This window comes from Lagopus leucura, unplaced genomic scaffold, assembly GCF_019238085.1.
Source record: "Lagopus leucura isolate 7727_CA_CO unplaced genomic scaffold, USGS_WTPT01 Super-Scaffold_100157, whole genome shotgun sequence".
NCBI lineage: Eukaryota > Metazoa > Chordata > Aves > Galliformes > Phasianidae > Lagopus > Lagopus leucura.
This window is the reverse complement of record NW_024962334.1, coordinates 11,930,279-11,953,610: the sequence shown is the minus strand read 5'-3', so window position 1 is coordinate 11,953,610 and position 23,332 is coordinate 11,930,279. Positions and strand designations below refer to the sequence as shown.

Below are 23,332 nucleotides of genomic sequence, written 5' to 3'. Positions count from 1 at the left end.
AAAAGGATGAATGCAGAAAAGTTACTCAAGGCATTAGTCATGAGCCAGGCTTTTGTTGCTTTACATAGATTCATAGAGGATAAAGAAACAACCCACCCACCTATTAAGACATGCTTTAATGTGACATCCTCCTCCTTTCAACTGTTTATTTGAACTATGCTGATAATCTGTAATGGCTAAAGCATAGGTCACAGCAGCCTGGTGTGCTGTACTTTCTTCTGTCTGAACACTGCACTTACTATCAACCATCACCCTAAGCAATATAATAGTAGTCTTCCCCATGTCTCTAATCAATCTAAATCTAGCTACCAGACTCCAACGCATGAACATTGCTCTTCAACTTTTTAGTAAAAGGAGCATTTTTGACTGATTTTCTTCTGTGGATTCCATTTTTTTTCCAGTTACATAATGCAAAATACATCTTGCATTCTTTCCCTTTGAAGCCCTTTGAAGTATTCCCAAGGTACAGGAATACTGGAGCAGTTTTTATCATTTTGGAGGGGGCAATATAGAGGAGGATTCTCCTTCTTTTTAATTATATAAAAAACCTGTAAGCATATTTTCGGAGTAATGCTCCTCTTTTCCCATTATTATATCAAACACTAGCACTAAATTTCTACGTTCAAAAACTGGGTTTCAGTCCATAGCAACTATATTGAAAATAGGTATATTTGAATTTCTGGATTGTGTATGCAACACTAATCCTAGTTTGAAGTTGTGGGGTATTTTACGAATATCTGGTGATGACAATGGCAAAGATACTTCCTACATGTTTATTAAACAAATAATCCAAAATCCACAGGTTCAATAGAATATTAAAACTTAGCAGCACCACTGAACACTTTCACTTCTACTCTAATCTTTAAGAGGATTTTATTAAAAAAAAAAAAATTAGTTATTCAGGGACAGAGGAGAAGTTAAAAGCTGGCAGAAAAAAATGGCCAGTCTCATGCACTTTTATTACCTACTGTCAGATATGACAAGGAAGCAAAGACAGCACACAACGTGGGTTGCTTTTGATCACCACCTAGTGCACGAATTAAGGAGCTGCACAAATTTAGGGAAGATACTTTCTCCTTTAAAGTTAAGCAGCAGCAGGATTAACAGTTCTTTTCATCATTTATAGATGTCTCAGACAGGCTTAAAGAACTTGAAAAGTCAGTAAATTCCAGATGCCCCTAGCTGCCTTATGATAGCCAGATTTCACATAAGGATGCTGTGTTCTAAACAGGAGAGTTGTGAATGTGTTGATCGCAGGATATAAGAGCAGGATCTGCATAGTGAAGTAAATTTTTCTTTTTAAAAGGAAAAGTATTGTTTTTCCCACAGTAAAAGGCACGCTAAGGATCAGGCAGATTCTTTGACACTATGACTTACCAGTAACCAACAGCCACCATTATGCAATATCTGCCCATGCCAGAACCCTCATAGAGCCTCTAGCCAGAAGGCACGTCTTTATGCGCCCCTTCATTCATGGTCTGAAGTCCAGACCATCGGCTGAACTGTCATTTAGAAGGGGAAAAAAGAAAAGAAAAAAAAAAAAAAAGAAGAAGAAAGAAGAAGAAAAAGAAAAAAGAGGGAAAAAAAAGCACTCATCTGTTGCTAAAACTGTGTGCTGACTCCCTGAATTCAGAGTTTGCATAGAACAATTCAGATGCTTAGGAAGGAGGGAACTGCAGAATCTTTACAAGCACAGTTTCACGTTTTATTTTGTTATTTTCATTTCTTATCACTTCTCTGTGATAATTATTCAAAATATCTACTTTCCAGTCTAAACCTTGTAAGCAATATGCATTTTTATACAAAGGGTTAAATAAAGAAACAAAAAGAAAAGGACATTGCTGCCCAGACCATATGAGACAACCCATGCTTGGTATAGGTTACTCTTAAACTGCTCATGCCTTCAAACGAACTGGCAGTACGACTATGGAAATTATGTTTATTTAAGAACTGGAAGAAATTTCCTCCCATCCTCAGACATCACTGCTTTTTGTTCCTGACTGGCCGAAACAGATACTAGCAGTGTGGGCACTAATTAGCAGTTCAAACCCATTACTGTTGTTCTGGTGCCCCCCGATGGTCTCCTGCGTTCACTGCTAGCTGTGGCTTAGCGTTGGAAATCCTGCTCCAGAGACAATCCTCAGAAGCCCGTGTAGCTCCTCACTGCTAGGTCAGGACGCTTAAGCCCTGCTTACGCCATGCACAGCCAGCCTATCCAGCACGATGTACTTCCAGTATTTGGTTTCCAGAGCTGGACACACAGTGCAGACCCCACAGTCAGCTCCTAACCACCATGCCAAATCACTTCCTGAAGAATGCTTCAGCAGCTTGTGCAACAAGCCATCTAGGTCAATTTAAATACCCTGTAGTTACCACTGATCATGAAAATAAATCTGGTTCCTAAGCACAGACACAACTTACAGGGTCTCTGTAAAAAAACGATGTGACGTTAAATGAACTTGACCATCATTAAAGCATATAAAATACACAAACATCCAGTACTTCCTACGCCTTCCCTGGGTTCCCCAGTTGCCACATCCCATTACCAAACATACTTGCACAGCCAGGTTCAAGTCAAGTTTTACACAGCATCACATCCTGTCCCAACTCAACAGCAGGCATGGAGCACACCCACCTACGTTACATCTTCATTTCAACCACACCACATCACAGAGATAGTCTCACCCATCTATATGTCAGCCCTTCCCTTTGATTACAGCCTGATGCAGGGCAGACAAAGGATGCTCCCAGTCACAAAGGACCTTCCAAAAGACTTAATTTCCAAAAAAACTTCAGGTAGAAAATAGATGAAAGCTTAAAGCTCCTTTAGAAAAGATTAGATGGCCAAGGGCTGCAATCTTTCAATCAAGAAAGAAGACAGCTTTATCTAAAAACCCATCCTGGTTCATTGGCAAAGTGAGGATAGCAAAGCAATATTTAACAAGTTGAAAAGGGGAAATGGATCAGATAGCAATCAATATAAATGTGACATGGAGAACATTTATCAGAAGGAAAAGAAATCCTTGATTGACAGGATTAAGAAAAGAAGAAACATTTTATGTACAAGAGTATGGATATTAGGGTTGAGTGAGGCTGGAGCCATGGCTAATCGTTAGAAACACAGACAAGGCAGAAGTGCTCAATAAATCTTTCATTTCTACAGGGAGGGAGCAGGGCAAAGGATTCCCACCACAAAGCCAATGAACTTTCCAATCCAGTAGCAGCCAGTAGGATGTTAAACATCTACAGAGGGCAAATTTTCAGATCTACAGGCCTGGATGGCTTTGCAACCAAGAATTTTAAAATGCTGACTGAATCTTTGAATACAAATACATACTAAATACATACTAAGGAAATTGCAGAATACAAACATTAGAATACACACAAAGGTTAGAAGCAGCAAAGCGATGGATCTAGTGAATTTAGGATGCTTATGTCAAGATGAATATAACTTAAAATACAGGAAATACTCATACCTAATTAAATTTATAATGAACTAAAAGGTAAGAATATATAGTTACTTTAAAATTGATCTGAACGTATTTGAAACTTAGCCTTTTGGATAGTTACATTGATGTCTTTGCCAAGCACCACTTTAATGGTCAGTCTGCCTACACAATTTTGCTGATGTTACAAATTTTCTTGGTGATTTAATCACACAAAGCATTAATAAGAAGGCCTTACAAAAACTACCTAGGTGAAAAATAGCAGGAAAAAGTACTGCTAAGATTTGAAAAGCAAGCATATCTTCACATGCAGCAAATAGAACATTCATCAGATGCAGTTGCCTTTGAGGCTCCACAGAGATCAGGATCAGTCTTAATACTAATCCCCACTGTTAATTTTCTGGAAGTCAATAAATGACAGCTGATACCATATGCGAGTGAGAGACTCACAAATGAAGAAAACAGAAGCAGACAGGCCACTGCAGAGACCTGCTGTGCTCAAGTACACTCTAACAACAGCTTTCCATTTAGCCAATGGTAAGTTATACGTTGCAGAAAAAAATAACATTCAGCTCAGAACGGATGGTTATCCTAAAGGACTGACTGAAAATCGTACAAGTCAGCAACCAGAGAACTTCGAGATCACGTATCAGAAACTAAGAATCCTTCCTGGCAGGAAACAGTTGTCAGTAATTATTATCACTCTACATCAGACCCAAGATCAGCCTAAAAAGCTCAATCAAGGAATAAATAATAAAAGATTTGCAATGAGATCTCTTATCTGGATGACTTTAAAATAGTCAGGGCTGATTTTCACATGAATCCCAGGACCATTGGCTAATCTAGGATTTCAGTCTCTTCCCTGATCCAGTGGGGGGAAAAAAAAAAAAAAAAAAAAAAAAAAAAACTCTTCACAAACTCTTTTGAGTTTGATTATTTTACTGAAATAGTCATTCTCCAAGAAAAGATTTCATTTCAGCATTCATCAATGCAATACATATATTTTGCAAAGCCTCATCAGCTTGACTCCCAAAGGAAAATACAGAAGATTGGTCATCAGCATTGAGACAGTTTCATCTCCACATGCAGTATTGGAGATTCAGGTACTGGCAACAATACAGAGTTCAGATGTTTACTTTTCTTTTACGATAATGAAAAACTGGAAGAACACCGAGTGCCAAAGAAGTGATTCAATGACTAATGAAGACTTAAAGATGTGAATCCATTTAGTTTATAAATAAAAGAACAGTGACTTGATAGTCTGTGAATGTGAAGATAGAGAAGTAAGGTAGGAAGGCTATTTTAGTGTGAAAATACACTTTTTTCATCTCTTCCCATCTGTCTCTTACTGTACAGGAAGACAATTTAACAAGTCAAAGAAGATGTCAAGGAAAATGGCAGTTGTTCCATTCCTTGATATTTTTCATTCAAGAAAAGATGCCCTTCTGGAAGATGTGCTTTTACAGGAAGTTCTGGGCTCCCCAGAGAAAAGCCCCAATGAATACAGAGGAAGCCAGGTAGTTTATTCTGTCATTTCATTCTTCAAGACCATAGGCTTCAAGTTCATGGCTAGATGCAAAACAGCTGCAAACATGTAAATTATAATTTATTCACTTAGATTCATAAGCAGCTTTACCTTGTTAAATGTTGGGTAATGCACTCCTGCCTAGCAGGCACAATTCTGTTGAAGTGTACTTTAAAGTGAAAAAGATAAAGCCAGCTGATATCCTTCACAGATCTCTGGACACCCACCATCCAAACATATCTCTCCCAGCACACGTGGCCCATTCAGACTCTAAGAGCACAAACACTGCACTGGTAAAGAACTGGTGCTAAGAAGTGACAGGAAAGTGCAGAGAGCAGAACGGCTGTGAAAGCACAACAGCTTCACTGCTCCCCTTTGGCAGAGAGCATGTCTTCCTCTGTAGTACTTGCACTCCTGCTGTGGTGTTCCTCAAAAAAAATGTATCTTTTGGACTACCAGGAACAAAGCAACAACATTTTCATGCACTACTGTTCTTCCACAAAATCTACATAAGCTGTCCAGTATGAGCAGAAGTTCCATGTTTCACCCGTATCCCAAAACAACCACTAGGGAATCCTTTGATTAGATATTTGTCATCTGTGTGTTTGTCACTCTTTTCTAGAAACACTGCATACACCCTAGTATCCTTTGCAACTCCACACAACGTGGAAGTTTCTCGCTTACGCCCAGTATGGCAAATACAATGAAATGTTTCCCAGATAGGTTAAGTCAGTGTTGAAATTGTCACCTATGTTTCAGAACAAAGCAGAAGGATATCTTTCCTCGGAGATAAAATAAAGGCTTACACAGTTAAGCAACTCCTATTTTCTGGCCGATTGGGCAAAGAGTTACCTTATCTAGTTTTCCATTGAATGCACAACATCTCATGCTATGAGGGTCCTCTGACTATGGGTGGAATTCAAATTATAATTTCCTTCTCTCTAATTCCCTATAAAGAGATCAGAAAAATCACTGTGCTATTAATCTCATAATCACTGTTATTGCACTACAGCCAATTCATTGCTGTTATTTATTAAACACAACAAAAACAACAGAATGCTAGAAAACATTTCACTGAGAAACCACAGCAGGTACCAGCTGACAGGGCAGAATGGTGAGAACGACACTAGAAAGATTTATAACTAGAGGAAACTTCAGCCTGTATGCAACTTCTGATATTCAAGGACCTTCATAAAACATTTAACACATTCAGAGAACCTCCTGTTACCACACCCCTGCAGAGGAAGAGACTGCACTGATAAAGGCACAGACTGAGTGGCTGAAAGTAGTGGCTTCCACTCCACAATACCAGTTTTGCTGTGGGCAAAAACAAGAAGAGTCATGATCTAACTATTAAGCAACTGCTGAAAGTATTCTTGCTTAGCCTCATTCTTTGCTCACACTCTCAATGAGGTTCATCCTATGCAAAGGACCAGCAAGGGGAATAGGCATCACTTTCATCTCACGTGAATCCTTCAGTGCCGAAATAGCATGTATTAGCAAGGTTAAAGAACATACATAATGATTGCATACAAACCCAAAAGCTGTGCTGGACAATCATTTCATCAGACCCTCGAGCACCCCAAGTTGTGCGCTGCAAGCGTTCACCTAAAAGTCATTGTGTTTCTCATCACCAAAGGACCAATTATGATACTTCAGAGCTTCACGTGTGAAAAAAGTAAATTCAGAGCTGATGTGCAGATCAGCTTCATATGCTCAGTGCCACAGCAGGACCATTCTGCAGGCACCCAAAAGGGAGGAGAGACTTGCAATCACACATCATGGAGACATCTTGAAATGCCAAAGGTCTGAATTACTGTTTTTCTCATGTCTCAGAAAACCAGGAGGAACAAGGGGAAGACAAATGAGTTCATTTTTCCCCAAAATGCCAGGTAAAAATCATCTAAGTCAGCGCATTAAAATACTATTACTATTTGATATAGAAATAAAAGATGGAGGAGAGAGGAGACAACTTTTATTCAGGTAAAAGCTGAGCACAGAAAGAAGCTTCCAGTGACCTTAGGACTCTGGTTCTTAAACATTCCTGGGATGCTTCAATTATTGAGTTCCCTGCAATGTATATGGGTTTCATTTTGATCCACAGGCTATTAAACATGATCCATGACACTTTCAGAACAGCTATAGTTGGGAGTTCAGCCTGTAACTCAAACTTTTTTCCTTCCAACATTGGTTATTAATGTACATATGGTACTGAGTGAGCATAATGAAGAAGTGCCCAGATACGTAGGAGCACAATGCTGCTTTTTAAGAACACAGCCAAAACTAAATTAACTATGTTGAATGTTTTCAAACTAAGCTTTCTTATTAAAATCAGTTCTGTTTACAGGCAGGCACCAAAGGCAACTTCAAATATTAGTTAATAGGTTCTAACTCCAAAAGGAAGGAAAGAGTAATTAGTCTTACTAAGTAGAGGAAACACGTGTTGTTTGGACAAACAAGTCGTATAGTCAGGAATGTGGATGCACAAAGATGAACTCTACAAAATACATCAGCAGTATAGCAGCTTGCCATAGCTAAAAGCAAATCTCAGGAAGGAAAATATTCGGGAGTAAACAGGCTAAAAATGAATACATTTTTGTCAACATACCACACATTTTAAAGATCATGGTCTCATGAAAGGTGTATAATTACAGGGGATACAAGGGTGTTAGCTTCTGTGGTGGTTTTTTTTTGTTGTTGTTGTTAGCTTGTTTCTATAAAGGAAGAAAAAAAAATGGCTATGATACCAAAAATGTTGACTATGTTTAATTAACTGAAATTGGAGTGTGCAAACAATATATCTATTTAACCTCAAAATGGTGGAGAATTTGGTTGACAAGAATCTCATACAGGGGAGCTGAGACTGCTTAGTCTAAAGAGAAGACTGAGGGATCTTACTAAATATGTGAAACATGAAGGAGAACGCAGAGAACAGAGCCAGTCTCTGTTCAGCGGTACCCAGTTTAAGGATAAGAGGCAACAAGCACAAACTGGAACACCAGAAGATCAAGGTGAACTTCAGGAAGCACTTCTTTACTGTGGAAGTGACTAAACACTTCCCACAGAGGTCCACAAGCCTTCTCAAAAGCCTTCTCAAAAGTCACCCAGTTCTAGAACACCCTGCTTGAGCATAGGTTGGACCAGATGGCCTCCAGAGGTCCCTTCCTAACTCAGCCATCTTGTGATTGTGTGATTATGTCGAGGAGTTTTCCTTAAAATTCACTTAATTCAGTACTATGCCTTATTTTATCCTTCTTTCCAAGAATTATATTTTAGATGATCCCAGTATGTAAAAACACACTGACATAAGCATGCATGCAAGAGCACGTACGTACATTTACATTCAAAAAGTGCACGTGAACAACTTAAAAAGTCTTGCAGTATTGCATTTTGAAATATACAGTTTACACTTTCATTTCTTCTGAGAGAACAGTCCTGTTAGCTAACTACTCCTAGAGACACAGCTTTAAATATAGTACTTAATTCATGCTTAAGTGGCTATGCTGCTCTTAGCATCTCAGCTAGATACACAGACTTACATACTGCAATGAAAAGACATCTTGCACTAACCTCCCTGAAGGATTTGGTTCTTTGCTTTATTAGTCACATGATTTTACCTCCACACCATATTTTTCTCCTCTTTGTCCCTCCACCCCAGCTTCATTTCATGTCACTACATGTACTGCCACACAAAGAAATGATCTGACCCTCCATTTTCTTTAAAAGAACTTCAAGCAACAAACAACTAGCATGGAATCCGTTTAACCTCTGGAGATCTGAGCAATCTTTCCCTGCAGGTGGGGAAGAAGAAATCCTTGCTCAGCCTGTATGCAACTTATAGAGCTGCAACAGAATCTCTCCCCACAGCTTCAATTGCTTTTGTAGGCTGTGCACTAGGGATCAACAGTCCTCAGTGGGCCTTGAACGTGTACAGCTCAACATTAAGTATCCGACAAAAGTCACCTTGCACTCTCATCTAGTAAACACTACAGCTCCAAAGCCATTTTGGGTTTCTTTTCTTAGTTCTGAGAACTGAGGAGTAGTTTTAGAAGCTATTTAACAGCATTCCTACAGTAGAAATATTTTGCTGCCAGAAATGTTATTACTGCTGAATGGAATGTAAATATAATCAGTTCCAGATATAACCTGATATTACAAGTCTAGGAAGTGACTGAAGAATAAAAAAGACAATCAGCTATCCAAATGACAGAAATTGGATGGATAAAATGAATCGGAAGGAAACTATCAGCTCTTCTACCGATGTTCATTCCTGCCCATATACCTCAGTGAAAACAGTACCACTGATCTAAAAAATGAAAAAACATAATAAAGAAAGATTTCTCCATGAGTAAAGACAACTTACTGGAGCCTACTAATACTATCCACTCCTGAAAAGCCGGTCTGGAAGAGGGGCAGTGCAGAAAGCCAGAAAATAAATTTCTACAACTGCCATACGATGATTTAGTAAAACATCACTTAGGACTACTGTAAAAAGCATGGTCTGGAAACCATTCGCATCTTTGCTTTATTTTATTACCTCCGCTGTAGGTTACAATACGTTCATACAAATATACCTCCTTTCTATTTCCTAAACATACACCTAAAATGCCAGCCATCAGTATGAAAAGCAAGTTTGAGAATAGGTTAATAGAGTCACAATCCACTGCATGCAGCCTGAAAGTTAAGCAGGTGTAAAATTCTACCAAGGTGAAATATAGATGCTAGCAGCACTCCAGTATAAGTCTAATGTGAGATGGGCGTTGTGAATGTTAAAAGAGTCAACCCCTAATCCTACTGGTAAGAAAACTTAAGAGTCAATCTGACCCCTTAGTCTAGTCCTACTACTTCAGTACTCACACAAGAATAGATATAACAGAAAGAAAAGCCATGAAGTCCAGTTATGTGTAGATCAGTGGAAAGAAACCAAAGTATCCTATTTCTGATTAACATTTTTCTTTTAGAAGCATGTTATTTTTCTGTTCTTGCAACACAAATTAAGAAGGATACACTTAAAACAAGGTCATGCTAAATCTCTTCTCTAATTAACAGCTTCAAATAGTTTCTACTGCTGAGTTAAATAAAACTGCAGAAATATGTATTAAAAGGGAAGTGTGCAAATCCCCTCATTAACAAGGTAGTAAAACAATGCTATAATTTTTCTCTACTACTCCAGACCACTGTACTGCTCCTACTCATTTATCAGAGCTCAGATCTCTCTGCTTAACAATAACAGTAATTTATATGCAGCTAAACTACAAAGATTTCATTCGTCTACTAGTGCATATCATGTACAATTAGTTGTAAAATAGGAGGTGTTGTTGCTTTAAAGTGTGACTAGTTATTTTGTTATTGAATTTCTGAGTACCACTCTCTCCTGAGAAATGGTCATATTACCACATAAGTCCTTTTTATTACTGTATTACTCATTTTGTGGTTTCAGGACTCACTGCACCTCTCTCCCCTGAGCTCCCCGCCGTCTGCCCTGCCTCATTTGCAGTCCTGCTCTCACCTCTCCTCAGCATAGAGCAGAGAACCCATCCAGTCCCATTGAATTAGGATATTTTGTAATTCTTCCCTCCAGAAGCTGGTGAAACAGAGGCTTAAACCAGCAAAGAGCATGCTCAGGACACATTACTAGATTCTTCTTATTTGTGTTTATGAGCTATGGCATCCACTCTGGGATCCTAGCATCCCTCAATTTCCCCTCCAAACAATGAAGACAAACAAATCTTTCCAAAGGCTGATATAGATATTAAGTTGCCTGAGTCATGATCTGGGACTTCCTCTTCTCCACATTAAAGACGGGGAAGCTGTGCCAACTCCTTCTAGCATTTCTGCCTCAAATCACAGAGGATGAATCTGGAACTGTTGTTAAGCATTAGGATTTAGCTGACAAACCAAGATTCTGCAGATAATGCCTTTGATAGATCCACATCACGTTCTTTGAGAGGATCATCCCATCCCTGTCAGGTGTTTCCTTTTAGACCTGACAAAGTAGTCTCTTCCACTTGTAGAGTTTTGTTTAAATTCACAACTGATTTAGGAAAAAGGACATGGCACCATCCCTTAACAATCTCCATGCTTTTGCAACTCATTCTTTTTCTATTCTCCTCCAAACATGTTTCTGTATGACAATATTAGTTCAATGCAACAAGAAAACATGTGGGATCAGAAACAATTAGCTCAACATAGAGTATTCACAAATGACTGATGAACAGCTCCAGAGCTGTCAGTCACAATGATTTAACCAATTTAACTCCCATTTAAATCTGTGTAAATCTTACCATTATTTCCCTGTCATTTTATATGCCCCTCCTAAAAAAACTCATGTCGAACAGATCTAGAAGCCAGAGTCAGTAACACTACTTGCTACCATAAAAATGACCAATGTGACCAGGATTCCCAGCAACAGGTCACTAATATTACTCTTCAAATATTTTAAAATATTACTTAAGTGTACACAAGGCATTTAAGCAGTAATATTTTGTATACAAATATTAAATGGAAATACACTTGCAGTGATATTTTCGGAACCTTTTTTGTGCCTCAACTTGGGCCCTCTGCATTTAATACTGCGGTTATAACCTGTGCCATTCACCTCTAGATGTTACAAAATAAATAGAGAAAACTTTATTAATATAATTTGTTGAAGCTTTTGTTTTCCCTTTCCATTCAAATCTATTACCACAGTAAATATGTATTTTGAATACATAGAGAATACTGAATCAGGTCCTTGATTAGAGTTTGATTTATACCACAAAGACCAAAAGATTCAGAGGTTGCCAAGGCAACACCACTTCAACCCCCTTATATTTCTGCTTTGATACGAAGCTTCTCATTACATAAATGTATCACAACACCAGCCAGCATGACAGGCTATTTTACAAGTGTCTTCAGTTAGCAGACATCTATATTCTTCTGTTAGGTGGGGGGAAAGGTAGGAACAAGGCTGCCCTTTACTAAGTGGGAGAAAGCAACAAAAACAACATTCCAAGCTATATGGGCTTTATTATGAAAGTGTATCCTCAGCTTTTTAATATTGCCAATAAAGTTTGTATTATTTGTCCAAAAATCCACAAAAGGACAGAAAGCAAAACAAAAAAAAAAAAAAACAATAAATAAAGTCCAAAACTATGGTGCTTGAATTTTGAGTAATTGCAACTAATTACAGTATACAAATCTTTACTGAACCACTGGAATTCAGATATTCCAGCACACGTTGTTTAGAACTGCGGCCTAGGCAAAATCTAATAAAGAATAATAGAGGGAACAGAAATATACTGAAGTTTTTTATACCACAGCTTTGAGGACTTTGGTACTTGGCAGTAAGTACCACCATCCCTCTTTACTGTGTAGTATCCATTACGCGGCAGCCTATAGTTCATGTTCCAGAGCCCCTTAGCACAGCCAGGTTCCATAGAGGAGGGCTCTTTTAAAGACAGTTACTTCTGTTTCTCCTTCTTAGTCCTCCAGACCACACAGAGACTGAGCAAACTGCTAGCTGATCTAGAACATAAGGAATAACTTGATGGAACGGTTAGCAACAGAATAGCAACAGTTCCAGATGTATCCCCGCAAATACTTCCTCATGCCCCAGCAAAACCTGTGCTTCCTGGAGGCTTTTCAGAGATAGTATTATCAATAATCAGCTACTTCTGCATCATCTGGAGACATTCCAGTATGAGCTGAATTTTGGAACCTTTGAATTTTTAAGCAGAACGTTGCAAGTAAGAATAAGCATAGATATCAATAGTTATGGATAAGATATGAACATTTGAATGGCATAGGCTTAAAACTTTGATTTCTCTCTTCACTTCCACTTCTGGCTTATAACTTCCAATCATGCTTATATCACTGTGCATAAGTGGCACATTGATTGTGATTAGCAGTAAACAAAGCAAATATTGCAGTTTCGTGAAAGGGAGAGTTGAAAAAGCACCACTAGGGGGCACATCCAACTTTAGCAAACTGATTCCAAGGCTAACTCCTTATGTCGTTCCAGGTCAGCAGCAGCAGCTCTAAGTTTGCAATGACAAAACAACCACACTTACAAGTATTTCTAGTTGAATTGAACAGTAACTCCCCAGTTACAAGGATTTCCATTCCTTTGGTTTCTATAAGAAGAAATCCCTTTTAGGAAAAATGACACTGTATGCCACCTCGCATCGCAAGATTTATGCTACCTGAATTATACTGTGTACTGCAAAACATTCATGGCATGGACTATCCTGGAGTATGCACCTGCATCCAGTGCCTTGATGTACTGTAAAAAAGAACCAGCTTCCCCATACACTTAATTCCAGCTGCAACTTTAAGAGATGCAAATACTGCAGGACCACAGCTGTACTCAGAATTCCCTATCTCACTGATTAACAGGGTGATATACCATTTGTTCTGGTCTTCACACTATGTTGCTTCTCATTCTCTAAAGTGTAGTGATGACTCCTGACCAGTTAGTGGCTATATCGTGTCTTTCAGCATACTCTTTTCCATCACCTTTCATTTTAAATGATAGAGATTCTGAAAACAGTAGATTATGCACCCACAGCCCACCCAAGATCCCAACACTCAAGGGACAGAAAAAAAAAAAAAAACTAAGAAAAAAAGAAACTTCAGATAGACAGTTCATGTAGGACAGCTAGAAGACTGACATCAGAATCAAGAAGTATCACGCTGTGATGCCGTCCACCCTGACATTCCCACATACGGTAGGCTGTGAAAGCTGGAGAAGAGCCAGCACAGCAGAAAACCTTCAGGGTTATTTTGCATAGGACTATGCAAATTCTTCACGAATCTGAGAACTCGAGATCAGGGTTATTGGCTTATCAACTCTCACCAGTACTAAAACATACATAGCTAACCTTAGATGACATCTTCTTTCAAAAAAAATACTGCTGAACAAGGAGTTGAATGAAATCAATCACTTGCTCAAGGGATTTCTAAGACATGCATTTTCTTAATTATTGTCAGATATGCAGGTCAACAAAAAGAAAGATTAATTTCTGAATGAACAGGATAACTGATGTTTAAACATTACATGGAAAGACAGATTGTAAACTAAAGCATCCCAATGCTTAGGTTTGTGAAATAATAGGAAAATGCAGAATGCACTTGCAATCAAGGAACTGCATGCATCCTCATCCACCTGCTGATGGCATGGGGCAAAACTATCTCCAGACTACATCTTCCCATCACTTATACCTGGCTAGTAAAGGATGTGTTACTTCTTCCTCAACCATGTACTCGTACTGATTAATGCAATACAAAGAATGGAGTGTGGTGTTTACACCAGCAACCTTAGGTCACAGAACAAAATGACATTAGCAAAAATAGTCAAGTCAGCTTTATTTTGTGTGAGACTCGGTGCTGCCATCTCACCTGCTCACTGATACGTATTATGACCCATGTTATGGTTTTGGTTTTCTTAATTCTTCATCAGAGGCACTAAGAATCAAAATGTCACCTTGCCAGTGAAAGGCATTGTTGAGATCTGCAGCAGTGCTCAGTTCTCGGGAGAAACTTAATACAAGCTCTATCTCACAAAACACCTGCCAGGAATCTGCATTTCTTGGCTCAATCTATATCATAACTATTCCTCACACTGAACGGGAGCACCATTGTGCACCACAGCAAAGAACCAGGAATTAAAAAAGCCACTCACTCACACAAGATGCATGTGCTCAAAGCCATTCATTGTGCTGTATCCATTCCCTCCTCAGTCCTCTCCCTGGCATATATAAATCAAAGGTGGAAGCATTATTTCTTCTACGCCTTCCTCTCTTTTCAAAACCTTACTTGTGCACAATTACAGAAGCTGATACACAGTTAGGTATACGTATATGTGCACCTTTCAACCTAACAAGACTGGATGGATGGATCACAGTCTATCCACGCTTTGTGAAAACATGGTAAAAGTACACCCTAGCTATACATGACTTTGTAAAGCAATGGTTAAATATACTTCACAACACAACACGGACATTTAAGGAAGACCTCATACCAGAAAGACCGCAGCATCCAGCATATATTGAAAGCAATTCCTGAGAAAGGAAAGCTGCTGAAAGAAAAGCCAACTTTATAAGAAGTATGCATGTTTTGTCTGTTTATACATTACCAGTGCTATAATTTTAAATTTCTAGTAAGAAATTCGAGGGAAAAAGAAAAAGCAGAACACTTAATGAACTTAATTCCTCACAGAAGAGATTATTCACTGATACATAATACTAGTGTCTATTAGTTTCCTAATCAGGTCTTAACAACTGATTCCCAGCTATTTACTTCAAAATTTCACTGCTGCTTTTTTGAGAACATTCACAAATTTATACCCAAGACTTACCGAAAATACTCTCCAGTAAAGTTTTTTACCATTGTATTTCTACTTCCATTTTTGGGTTGTTTAACATCAGAAACTTACTCTTAAGCACTTCCTCACCTACATTTTCTATGGTAATGCGAGACAAGTTCCAAGGACAATGTTCAGTGAAATAGGTAACAAATATCCTGTCTAGACAGGAGACGCAGACAAGACTGTTCATCTTCTTTCAGTTCTGCCATCTGTTTACAACTTTGATAGTAAGCTGAATAATTGCAAATGTCTGCTTTTTTTTTTTTTTTTTTACATTAAAAAATATAAATTTGCTCTGTCTAAATAAGGAACAAAATTTTAAAAGCTACTAGTATCTGTTTAACAGTTAGTTCACTATTCTACAGTTAGTTAAATGCCAGGAAAAGCCAGGGGCTATTTCACATTCTTACACAGCACATAAACACATCAGTAAGCTATAGATAACACTGTTCACGTGCCACTCACCCGGTGTAGCTTCTGCCAAAATTCAGGTCCATCCTCCATTTTTCTCAAGCTTGGTGGAATGTACCAAAAACAAACATTTGCGTACTCCGGCTAAATAAGAGAACAAGTGATTGCTTATAAAATATAGACAACAGGACAGGAAAACATGTAACACTTCAAGTTCTGCCTTATTTGAAGATTACACTTTGAGTCCTCCTTCTCCAATTTATCTTTTGTTTCCCCTTTTTGAAAAAAGAACGTTTGTAACATTGTCCACTTCTTTCCCTACTGCCAGAAAATTGAACTCTACTGGGATTCCTTCAATTCTTAAGACATACCTACTTAATTTTGCCTTGCTAGAAATTTTCATTGGGAAAAAAAAAGTGTAAGAGAGGCATAAAAAGCTAACATGTGGATTTCAAAATTGTATTTCTCTTTAAAGTTACTACCTTCTTTTTTTTAAGTGCCGTTTCCAGAATACAGATTTCGTATGATGCATTTTACACAAAACACACAAGCTCATTATTTTTGGCACTGCTTAGTATTTGCACACCCAGTCATTTTTCTACTCAACTATGCCAATTCTCTCTTAGATCATGACATGTAGCACACTATGTAGTTATTGAGTTAATGCTGGTCTTCTCAGATCCCGCTGTTTTTGTGTTTTTTTTCTTAATGAATCTCAGGATGCTTTATTTGATACATGCCATGTACTGTAAAGATCTTGTCCAATGTCTAAGCAAGTCTTTTGAGCAAAGACTCCACATCTCTGCTTCCCTCCTGCACAATGTTTCATTTAAACTCAGTGGAGAGTAAACTGCAAGCCTCCTGACGAGAAGAATGGATGTTCATCATACATTATAAAAGAAAGCATTTTGTTTTATGAGGTTTCCATTTTGTCTGTAATTGAAAAAAGGCTCCCAGCAGACCATTCCAGAATCTGACTAAATTTCATACTAATTTGGAACAAATTTTATTCTGTTTTTTACCTGTACAGATAGCAATAGCATGAGTAGATATGTGTTCCAATCCTATCCAATGCTACCACAGCAACACTCAGTTAATCGTGACCTATATCATTTGCAATGCAGTATTTAACTGGGTTCTAAATCACAACTTGGATTATGAACTAACACTCCCTCTCCCTTCCACACACCATCCTCATTAGTATGGTTGAATGAAAAAAAAAATAAGTTAAAAGGAAGCCTGACAGATGGATCACACCACTGCTTCATCCCACTGAATGTGGCTGCTCTTACAACCAAGGCAGACCCTGAATGAGGAGAGCCCACCAGCTGAGATGTGGTCTTTCATGAAAGGGCACCGGGAACTGCTCATACCATTTTCCGCCTCGCTTCAAAGAATGCATTAAATACAATTTAATCATCAAGGAGAATATCGTCAGCAGGAATAGAACTGCAAACCTGCCACCTGCTGTCCCTGAATGAAAAAAAGCTCAGCACTTGAAGTCTCATTTCTTCCCCCAAAGTGCCTGTACTAAGTACACACAAACACAGACCCTAAAGAGGCAGTGATTTCCTCATGAACGCAAATATGAGCTGACTGTTGGAGGGTTTATTCTAAAACTGTTTAAAATCAGATGACAGCATGAAGCAGATGGCATATATTACCACGTTGCCACTGCCTATATTGCCTCCTTGATTATCTCTGTTTCCTTTCACATATCAGATACTTCATCCCTCTCTGAAAATACTGTTCATCCAAGAAAATCCCAACTACCCCCAGCTGTGCTTCACTATTGCTTGTCACCTTGTCACAGTTCTCATCCAAGCAGGTAAGCAGTTGTACCACCGAGGAGTTCAAGATGACACATGCACGTGTGGTATTTCCAGGCTGCAGAGCAGTTCTCGTTACAAGACTTTCTCTGCGTGCACCAGAGGATCATCTTCCCAAGATTCTTGTCTGAAGTCCAATTTCCTTTCATGAACGGCTCACTTAACTTGCCCTGACTTTCCTTAAACTCTCACTGCTTGTCCTCTTATGCTCCTGAAAACATTTTAACCCTTGCTCAACCTCCATCTCATAGCCCATAACATAGCATTCTCTCCAATCTCATTCTCCATCCTAGTGTCCTATTCCCAAAGGAACTAAACAGCAGTCTCTGCTCTCCCAACACCTTTCACATCTACAGTAGATCTAGCCTTATTGCTAATCCCTACAATAATGGGGAAGGAAGAGTTTTTTAATGAATGTACCACTTCAGTAAACCAATCAAGTGCTGTTTCCCAGCATTCTTGTCTGCATATACAGTTTCCCAGTATGCACTTTCAAGTCAGCAGTTTTCAAAGTTAAAAGGAAGAAGTTTAAGTTCTACAAGAAATATAGTCTTAAATATATATTTCATATTAATCCTAGCCTAACCTAGAATGCTCATTGCATCAGCAAATGTAAACCAAATCTGCATCTTAACATTTGTTGCTTTCTGAATGTTCTCTCCCTATTCATGGTATTCACCCAGCAGCCTTTGAGATGCGTACACTTCCAACAAAGCAGATGACAGGTCTTTTCAATGCCCTCTCCCCCTTCTCCATCCGATATATTAATCTCAGTAAACAAATAGCTGGGGATAGGTTCAGAAATGGAAGTCTTTAACCCTGCTCATTCTCCCCTAAGCAAGACAATTATCAGATATTAAGCTGACAGTTTAGCAATAATAAACAACTTTATGTTAGTTTTTAGGAAGATGGTTGTAGAAACAGAATTAAGGGGGGGAAAAAAGAAAAGAAAGACTTAAATGATGAAAAGTCAAAGTATTCTGATTATTCTTCCAGCACACAATCCTATCTGCAAGTCTGGCAAGCACTACCTTTTTACCAGTCAGACTCTTCACTTTCACAGAAAAGCACTCCATTTATACACCCTGAGGTAATACAGGCCCAGAAGCCATGATAATGGGCAGACTGATGGTAGGGAATACAGAACATATGTGTTCGAACACATCTGTGCATCACAGCTTATTGAATTACACACTTCAAACGTAACGTGGCATTTGGCTAAAAAGAACAAAGCCAAACAATAGACAAGAAACCACAATAATACTATTTCAATTCCATTTTCACTTACCTCCAAAAGAAGCTGAAATCCTTCTCTTTTCTTAATTTCTTCCACAAGATATCTGTAATCAAAAACACAGGGGTTTAAACATAGAACAATGCAGTACATACAGGGAAGAAAAAAGGCATTGAACACTTTTTTTTACTCCTTTTCTTTCCCAAATCTCCTTGAAGAAATCACAGAGTTAAACCTCATTTCTACCTGCTGTGAAAATATAGTAACTATCAGCTCCTAGAAACAAATGAAGGATACAGCAAGCCAACGAGCACTTAGGAGAGGCCAAATTCTGTCCTCAGGCACAGATTTTCAGTGGACCACATGGCACAAATTGATCCTATTTACATCAGGCTGTGAATTTTTCTGATGCAAATTTCCATTTATATTTCCACCAACTCCTCAACCTCTTTTCCTCAAGTGCCGATGCTGTGCTGCTGTCTTATTCCCTGCTTACTTTTACAACCCTTGCACTACAACTATTGTCACCACTATCCTGCAGTTTTACCCAGAATTTAAGTTCCCATCAGTTTTCTGCTACTGTCCTTGTTCCACATTTTATATAACAATGTGCACTTCCATTCAATGAGACTTCACAATAATCCCTGGACATCCTTTTCTAACAATGCACTAAAATAGATTTAAAAAAAGAAAGAGAATAAGAAGGCATTTAATAGAAAGGCCAATTTAAATTAAACATTTGGATCCAAACAGCATCAATTTTTTAAAAACATGACCTCAACTTTGATGTTGGCAGATATCAGTCCAGAGTTTTGAGGCAAGGAGGACAGTTTGACATAGCGAATGCTTCTCAGAATCACAGGAGTTGGAAGAAACCTCTGGTGAAGGGACCCTAAAGATCATCAAGTTCTAACTCCTCTGCCCTGGGCACAGTTGCCAACCATGACATCAGGCTGCCCTGATCAACCCCCTCCTAAAGCAGGTTGGCTTCTCCCATTACTGTCCATCCGTCCCGTCCCGTTCCCCCCCCCCCCCAAATCTTTTCCAAGGAAAACTCCAAAGAAACTCCCTCAAGTTCAGACAGTATTGCTGTGTCAATATATTTTTATCTTCTATACAAAGGTGCTCTCTAACAGCAACGAAATGAAGACTATCAAGCTTCAGATTTTGTATAAGCCTGTTTTTCTGTTGCATTCATTCAGTATTTTCCTGCCTGCAGCTGCCTTGCTGGTCATCACAGAAATAATTCCTTTATTCACTACCAGAGGGAAAAAAATACTGTCAGAATAACCCCCCTGGTCCTATTTACACCCCTGAAATCTGCCTTCACAGGGACACTGCCAGCACAGCTGTGTCTGCAAAGCCTGAGGCGCAGCAGAAACAGATTGGCTAGGGAGAGAGTGAACAATACTCTAGATGGTACATTTTCCAAACTGAGCATGGGGACTTGCCACATTGTTTATCATTAACAAGTACTGTGCATATGACTCGTTATTACCTCTTAGCACACATTCCCATAAAATGACTGCTGTGACAAAATGCCAATTCCCAGCAGCACAGCTCTATGACTTGCACTGAACTGTGCATGGCTGAGATGCTTCTCTTCATTGTAAGAAGCCTGGGATCTGGGTGTTCTCTGCCCTGACCATTCAGACCCTGCTGTTTATGTTCACACTACTCCTTAGGTTGGAAGCGAGGCATACTGAAAGGCAAGCATGAGGATAGCTCATGGCTCTAATACTGACCCCTGGTGGACATCACTCATCTCTACCCAGACATTGAGCCACTGACCATTATTCTTTGGGTACCATCTTGCAATCGGTTCTTGCCCACTGAACAGTCCACACATCAAATCCATATCTTTCCATTTTGGAGAGAAAGATGTGTGATGATGTCAAAGGCCAGACAGATCACACTGCTTCCCCAGTTTCCACCTTCCAACCCATTTGGTTGAGGGATGTATAATGAACATTTTCCTGTGACAACTGTGAGAAATAAGTTGTTTAGTACTTCTGTCTATCCTTGTCTGTTTTTACCAGCCTGTCTGTATTGCTCACTGAGGGGTGGCATTCCTTCTTGGACTTTCTTTTTCTGGTTGACATACCCGTAGAAGCCTTTCTACTGCGCATTTGTGTAGAGGCACTTCAGCTGAGTAACCAGCCTTGTCAATTTCTTGGTAGGTAACTCCTTTGAATTATTTCCCTTGAGTCTAGTCTTGTCTTCTTCTATTGCCTCAGTTACACCTGACTCAATGTCATAAGATTTCAGTCGCACTGCAGTGTTGACAGCACATCTCAGGGCAGCAGGCTGAGAGCCTCCACTAGCACCCTGTCCCTCTAACCTAGTTCTGTCATCCTATATCTTATCGTAGGCAAGCTTGCTATTACTTCCCTCCCCCTTTAAACCTAGTTTAAAGCTCTGCCAATGAGCCCTGCTGGTCTGAGTCTGCACAGAGTCTGTAATTCATCTGATGGCAGTGGAGCAATTTACTCTGCATCTTTCCATGGCTGACAGTGGAATTTTATTATCACATCACATTTGGAGAAAGTCAGAAGGGCTTGAATCTCAGTGAGGACTGGCATGCACAGAGAAGTGCTATTTGCTATGATTAAACCTTATGGAAAGTGAGGGGTGGGAATCTTCATTGAAAGCAGACATACGTCTGTTAGAAGTAGGTGTCATTAAAAGAAGAAAAAGGCAGAAAAACTGCAATATGCTGAAACAAAGTGCAGAGTTGGGTAGAGTTATATCTAATATATTAAGGTTATCTATTATATTGAAAACATGATTCACCTCTAAACCAACAAGAAATTAATGGAATAGCCAATAAGTAAAGTTTGATGCAACAGAAATACATGACTGCAATTACTTTAAAACCTTTGCTGTTCTAGCTATCCACAGAAAACAAATCTTGCTCTCAAGTTGTGCAGCCAACGTATCAATTCCAGAATTAATCCAGGTCTGTGTTCAAAAATACTGAAATTCTATCTTAGGAATAGCAAAGTAAAATCTACTGTAACAAATCAGGATAAAGACTGCACAGCTGTTGGGTAGTTAAAAAACCTAGCATCATGCCCAGTAAACCTGATGTCTCAGCTGCAAAGTGCTCATGTACATGCAAACTCAAGATAGCAATGCAGTTACTACAAATAATATACTTCATCAGATAATGACTAAAAATTAATTTTCTTCTTAAAGCAACAGAAAAATAAGAAACAAAAAATCCCAGTCACTCCTTAGAATTGAACTCAGCTTCGAAGCCGAATCCTAACATTTAAAGAAAATATTGATCTGAGAGAAGTCATTAATCACTCTGCACTCAGTCAGATGACTTTGGCCAGTGACCTTCATAAGGCTGAATTCTACTACTGATAATGGAATGAATTACAGACTCTGTACAGACATAGATCAGTACAATGCTTCAGAACAAATACAAGGTGCAATCTAATCAGAAGACTTTAAGGGCATATAATCAGTAAAATAATTAGTGGCTTTGAAGAAATCAGAGAGAATAAGGCCAGAGCTCAACCGGGCTTTTCTGGTTTTGATTCTCTCTTTACTCTTTCCTAATCCACTCTGGGTTTAAGCCATGAATGTTTCAACTTCTCCTTTAAGTGACTTTGTTAAAGTGACACTATTTCTCTAATTTTCAGTAAACATTAAGTTCTATTAAACTTGGTGGCTTATATTAAAAATAAAATGTCAATATGATACGGATGACTGCCTTCAAATACTAATGATGTATTATAGTAGTGCACTATAGGTATATACATATAGGTAGCCCAGGAGTGAGCAAAGATTTCAATACAGTTCATTCTGTGCACATTCTGAATAATCACAGTATTTTAAGTGAATTGTTTTTAATGGGCCGTTATTTCAATATTATCTCTTCCATTAGAAGACAAAACAACTGGTGTACAGGAGTTTATTCCCAAGACATCACCACTTTAGAAACACCTTCCAGCCAGAATTTCATGAATTTCACTTGTGAAATCCAGTTGTCAGACCAAAAAAGTAGTAAAATTGGAAAGAAAAAAAAATAAACACTAACTAACCACCATAAAAGAAAGACATTTCAGCTCCTAACTGAACATACTATAAGCATTAAGAATTTCAGTAAACCTATGAAAGTAAGCATGCATTACCTCAAAAAGAAAATCTGCCTCCATCTTCATGTAGTTCTACTACTTTCTAACATTAGCAGCATCCTTGTATGAATTTCCCCACAAACATCACTGGCATTCTGTGTTTTTTAGTCATGAGGAATTAAGTGAACAAAAGAATGGCAAATTTACTTCTTGCTAGACATGGCTCAGAGCCTGGCACACGGTGCTCCTTTTGCATTAATACTAGAACATACAGTTACAAGTTAGAAGGAGGAGGGAACACTGGTAAGCATTACCCTATACCTGGATCATATATCACAAACGTTAAACAACATAGATTGATAGAGGAATTCACTTTTTCTAACCAAAATCTATCCCTATTTTTACAAGGAATAATTACTATTAAATATTTTAGCAAATTTAATCACACTAATTA

General features: G+C 38.6%; 1 protein-coding gene across 3 annotated transcripts in view; it reads right to left on the bottom strand.

Moving 5' to 3' along the window:
- Positions 1 to 23,332, bottom strand: part of GADL1 (glutamate decarboxylase like 1) — an 86,310-nt gene that overhangs the window by 18,476 nt on the left and 44,502 nt on the right. For all 3 annotated transcript variants that reach the window (XM_042888535.1, XM_042888533.1, XM_042888534.1), the window contains 2 exons: positions 18,845 to 18,896; positions 15,782 to 15,871 (listed from right to left, as the gene is read on the bottom strand). In XM_042888535.1, the coding sequence (XP_042744469.1) occupies positions 15,782 to 15,871; positions 18,845 to 18,896 (142 nt within the window). The remainder of the gene's footprint in view (positions 1 to 15,781; positions 15,872 to 18,844; positions 18,897 to 23,332) is intronic.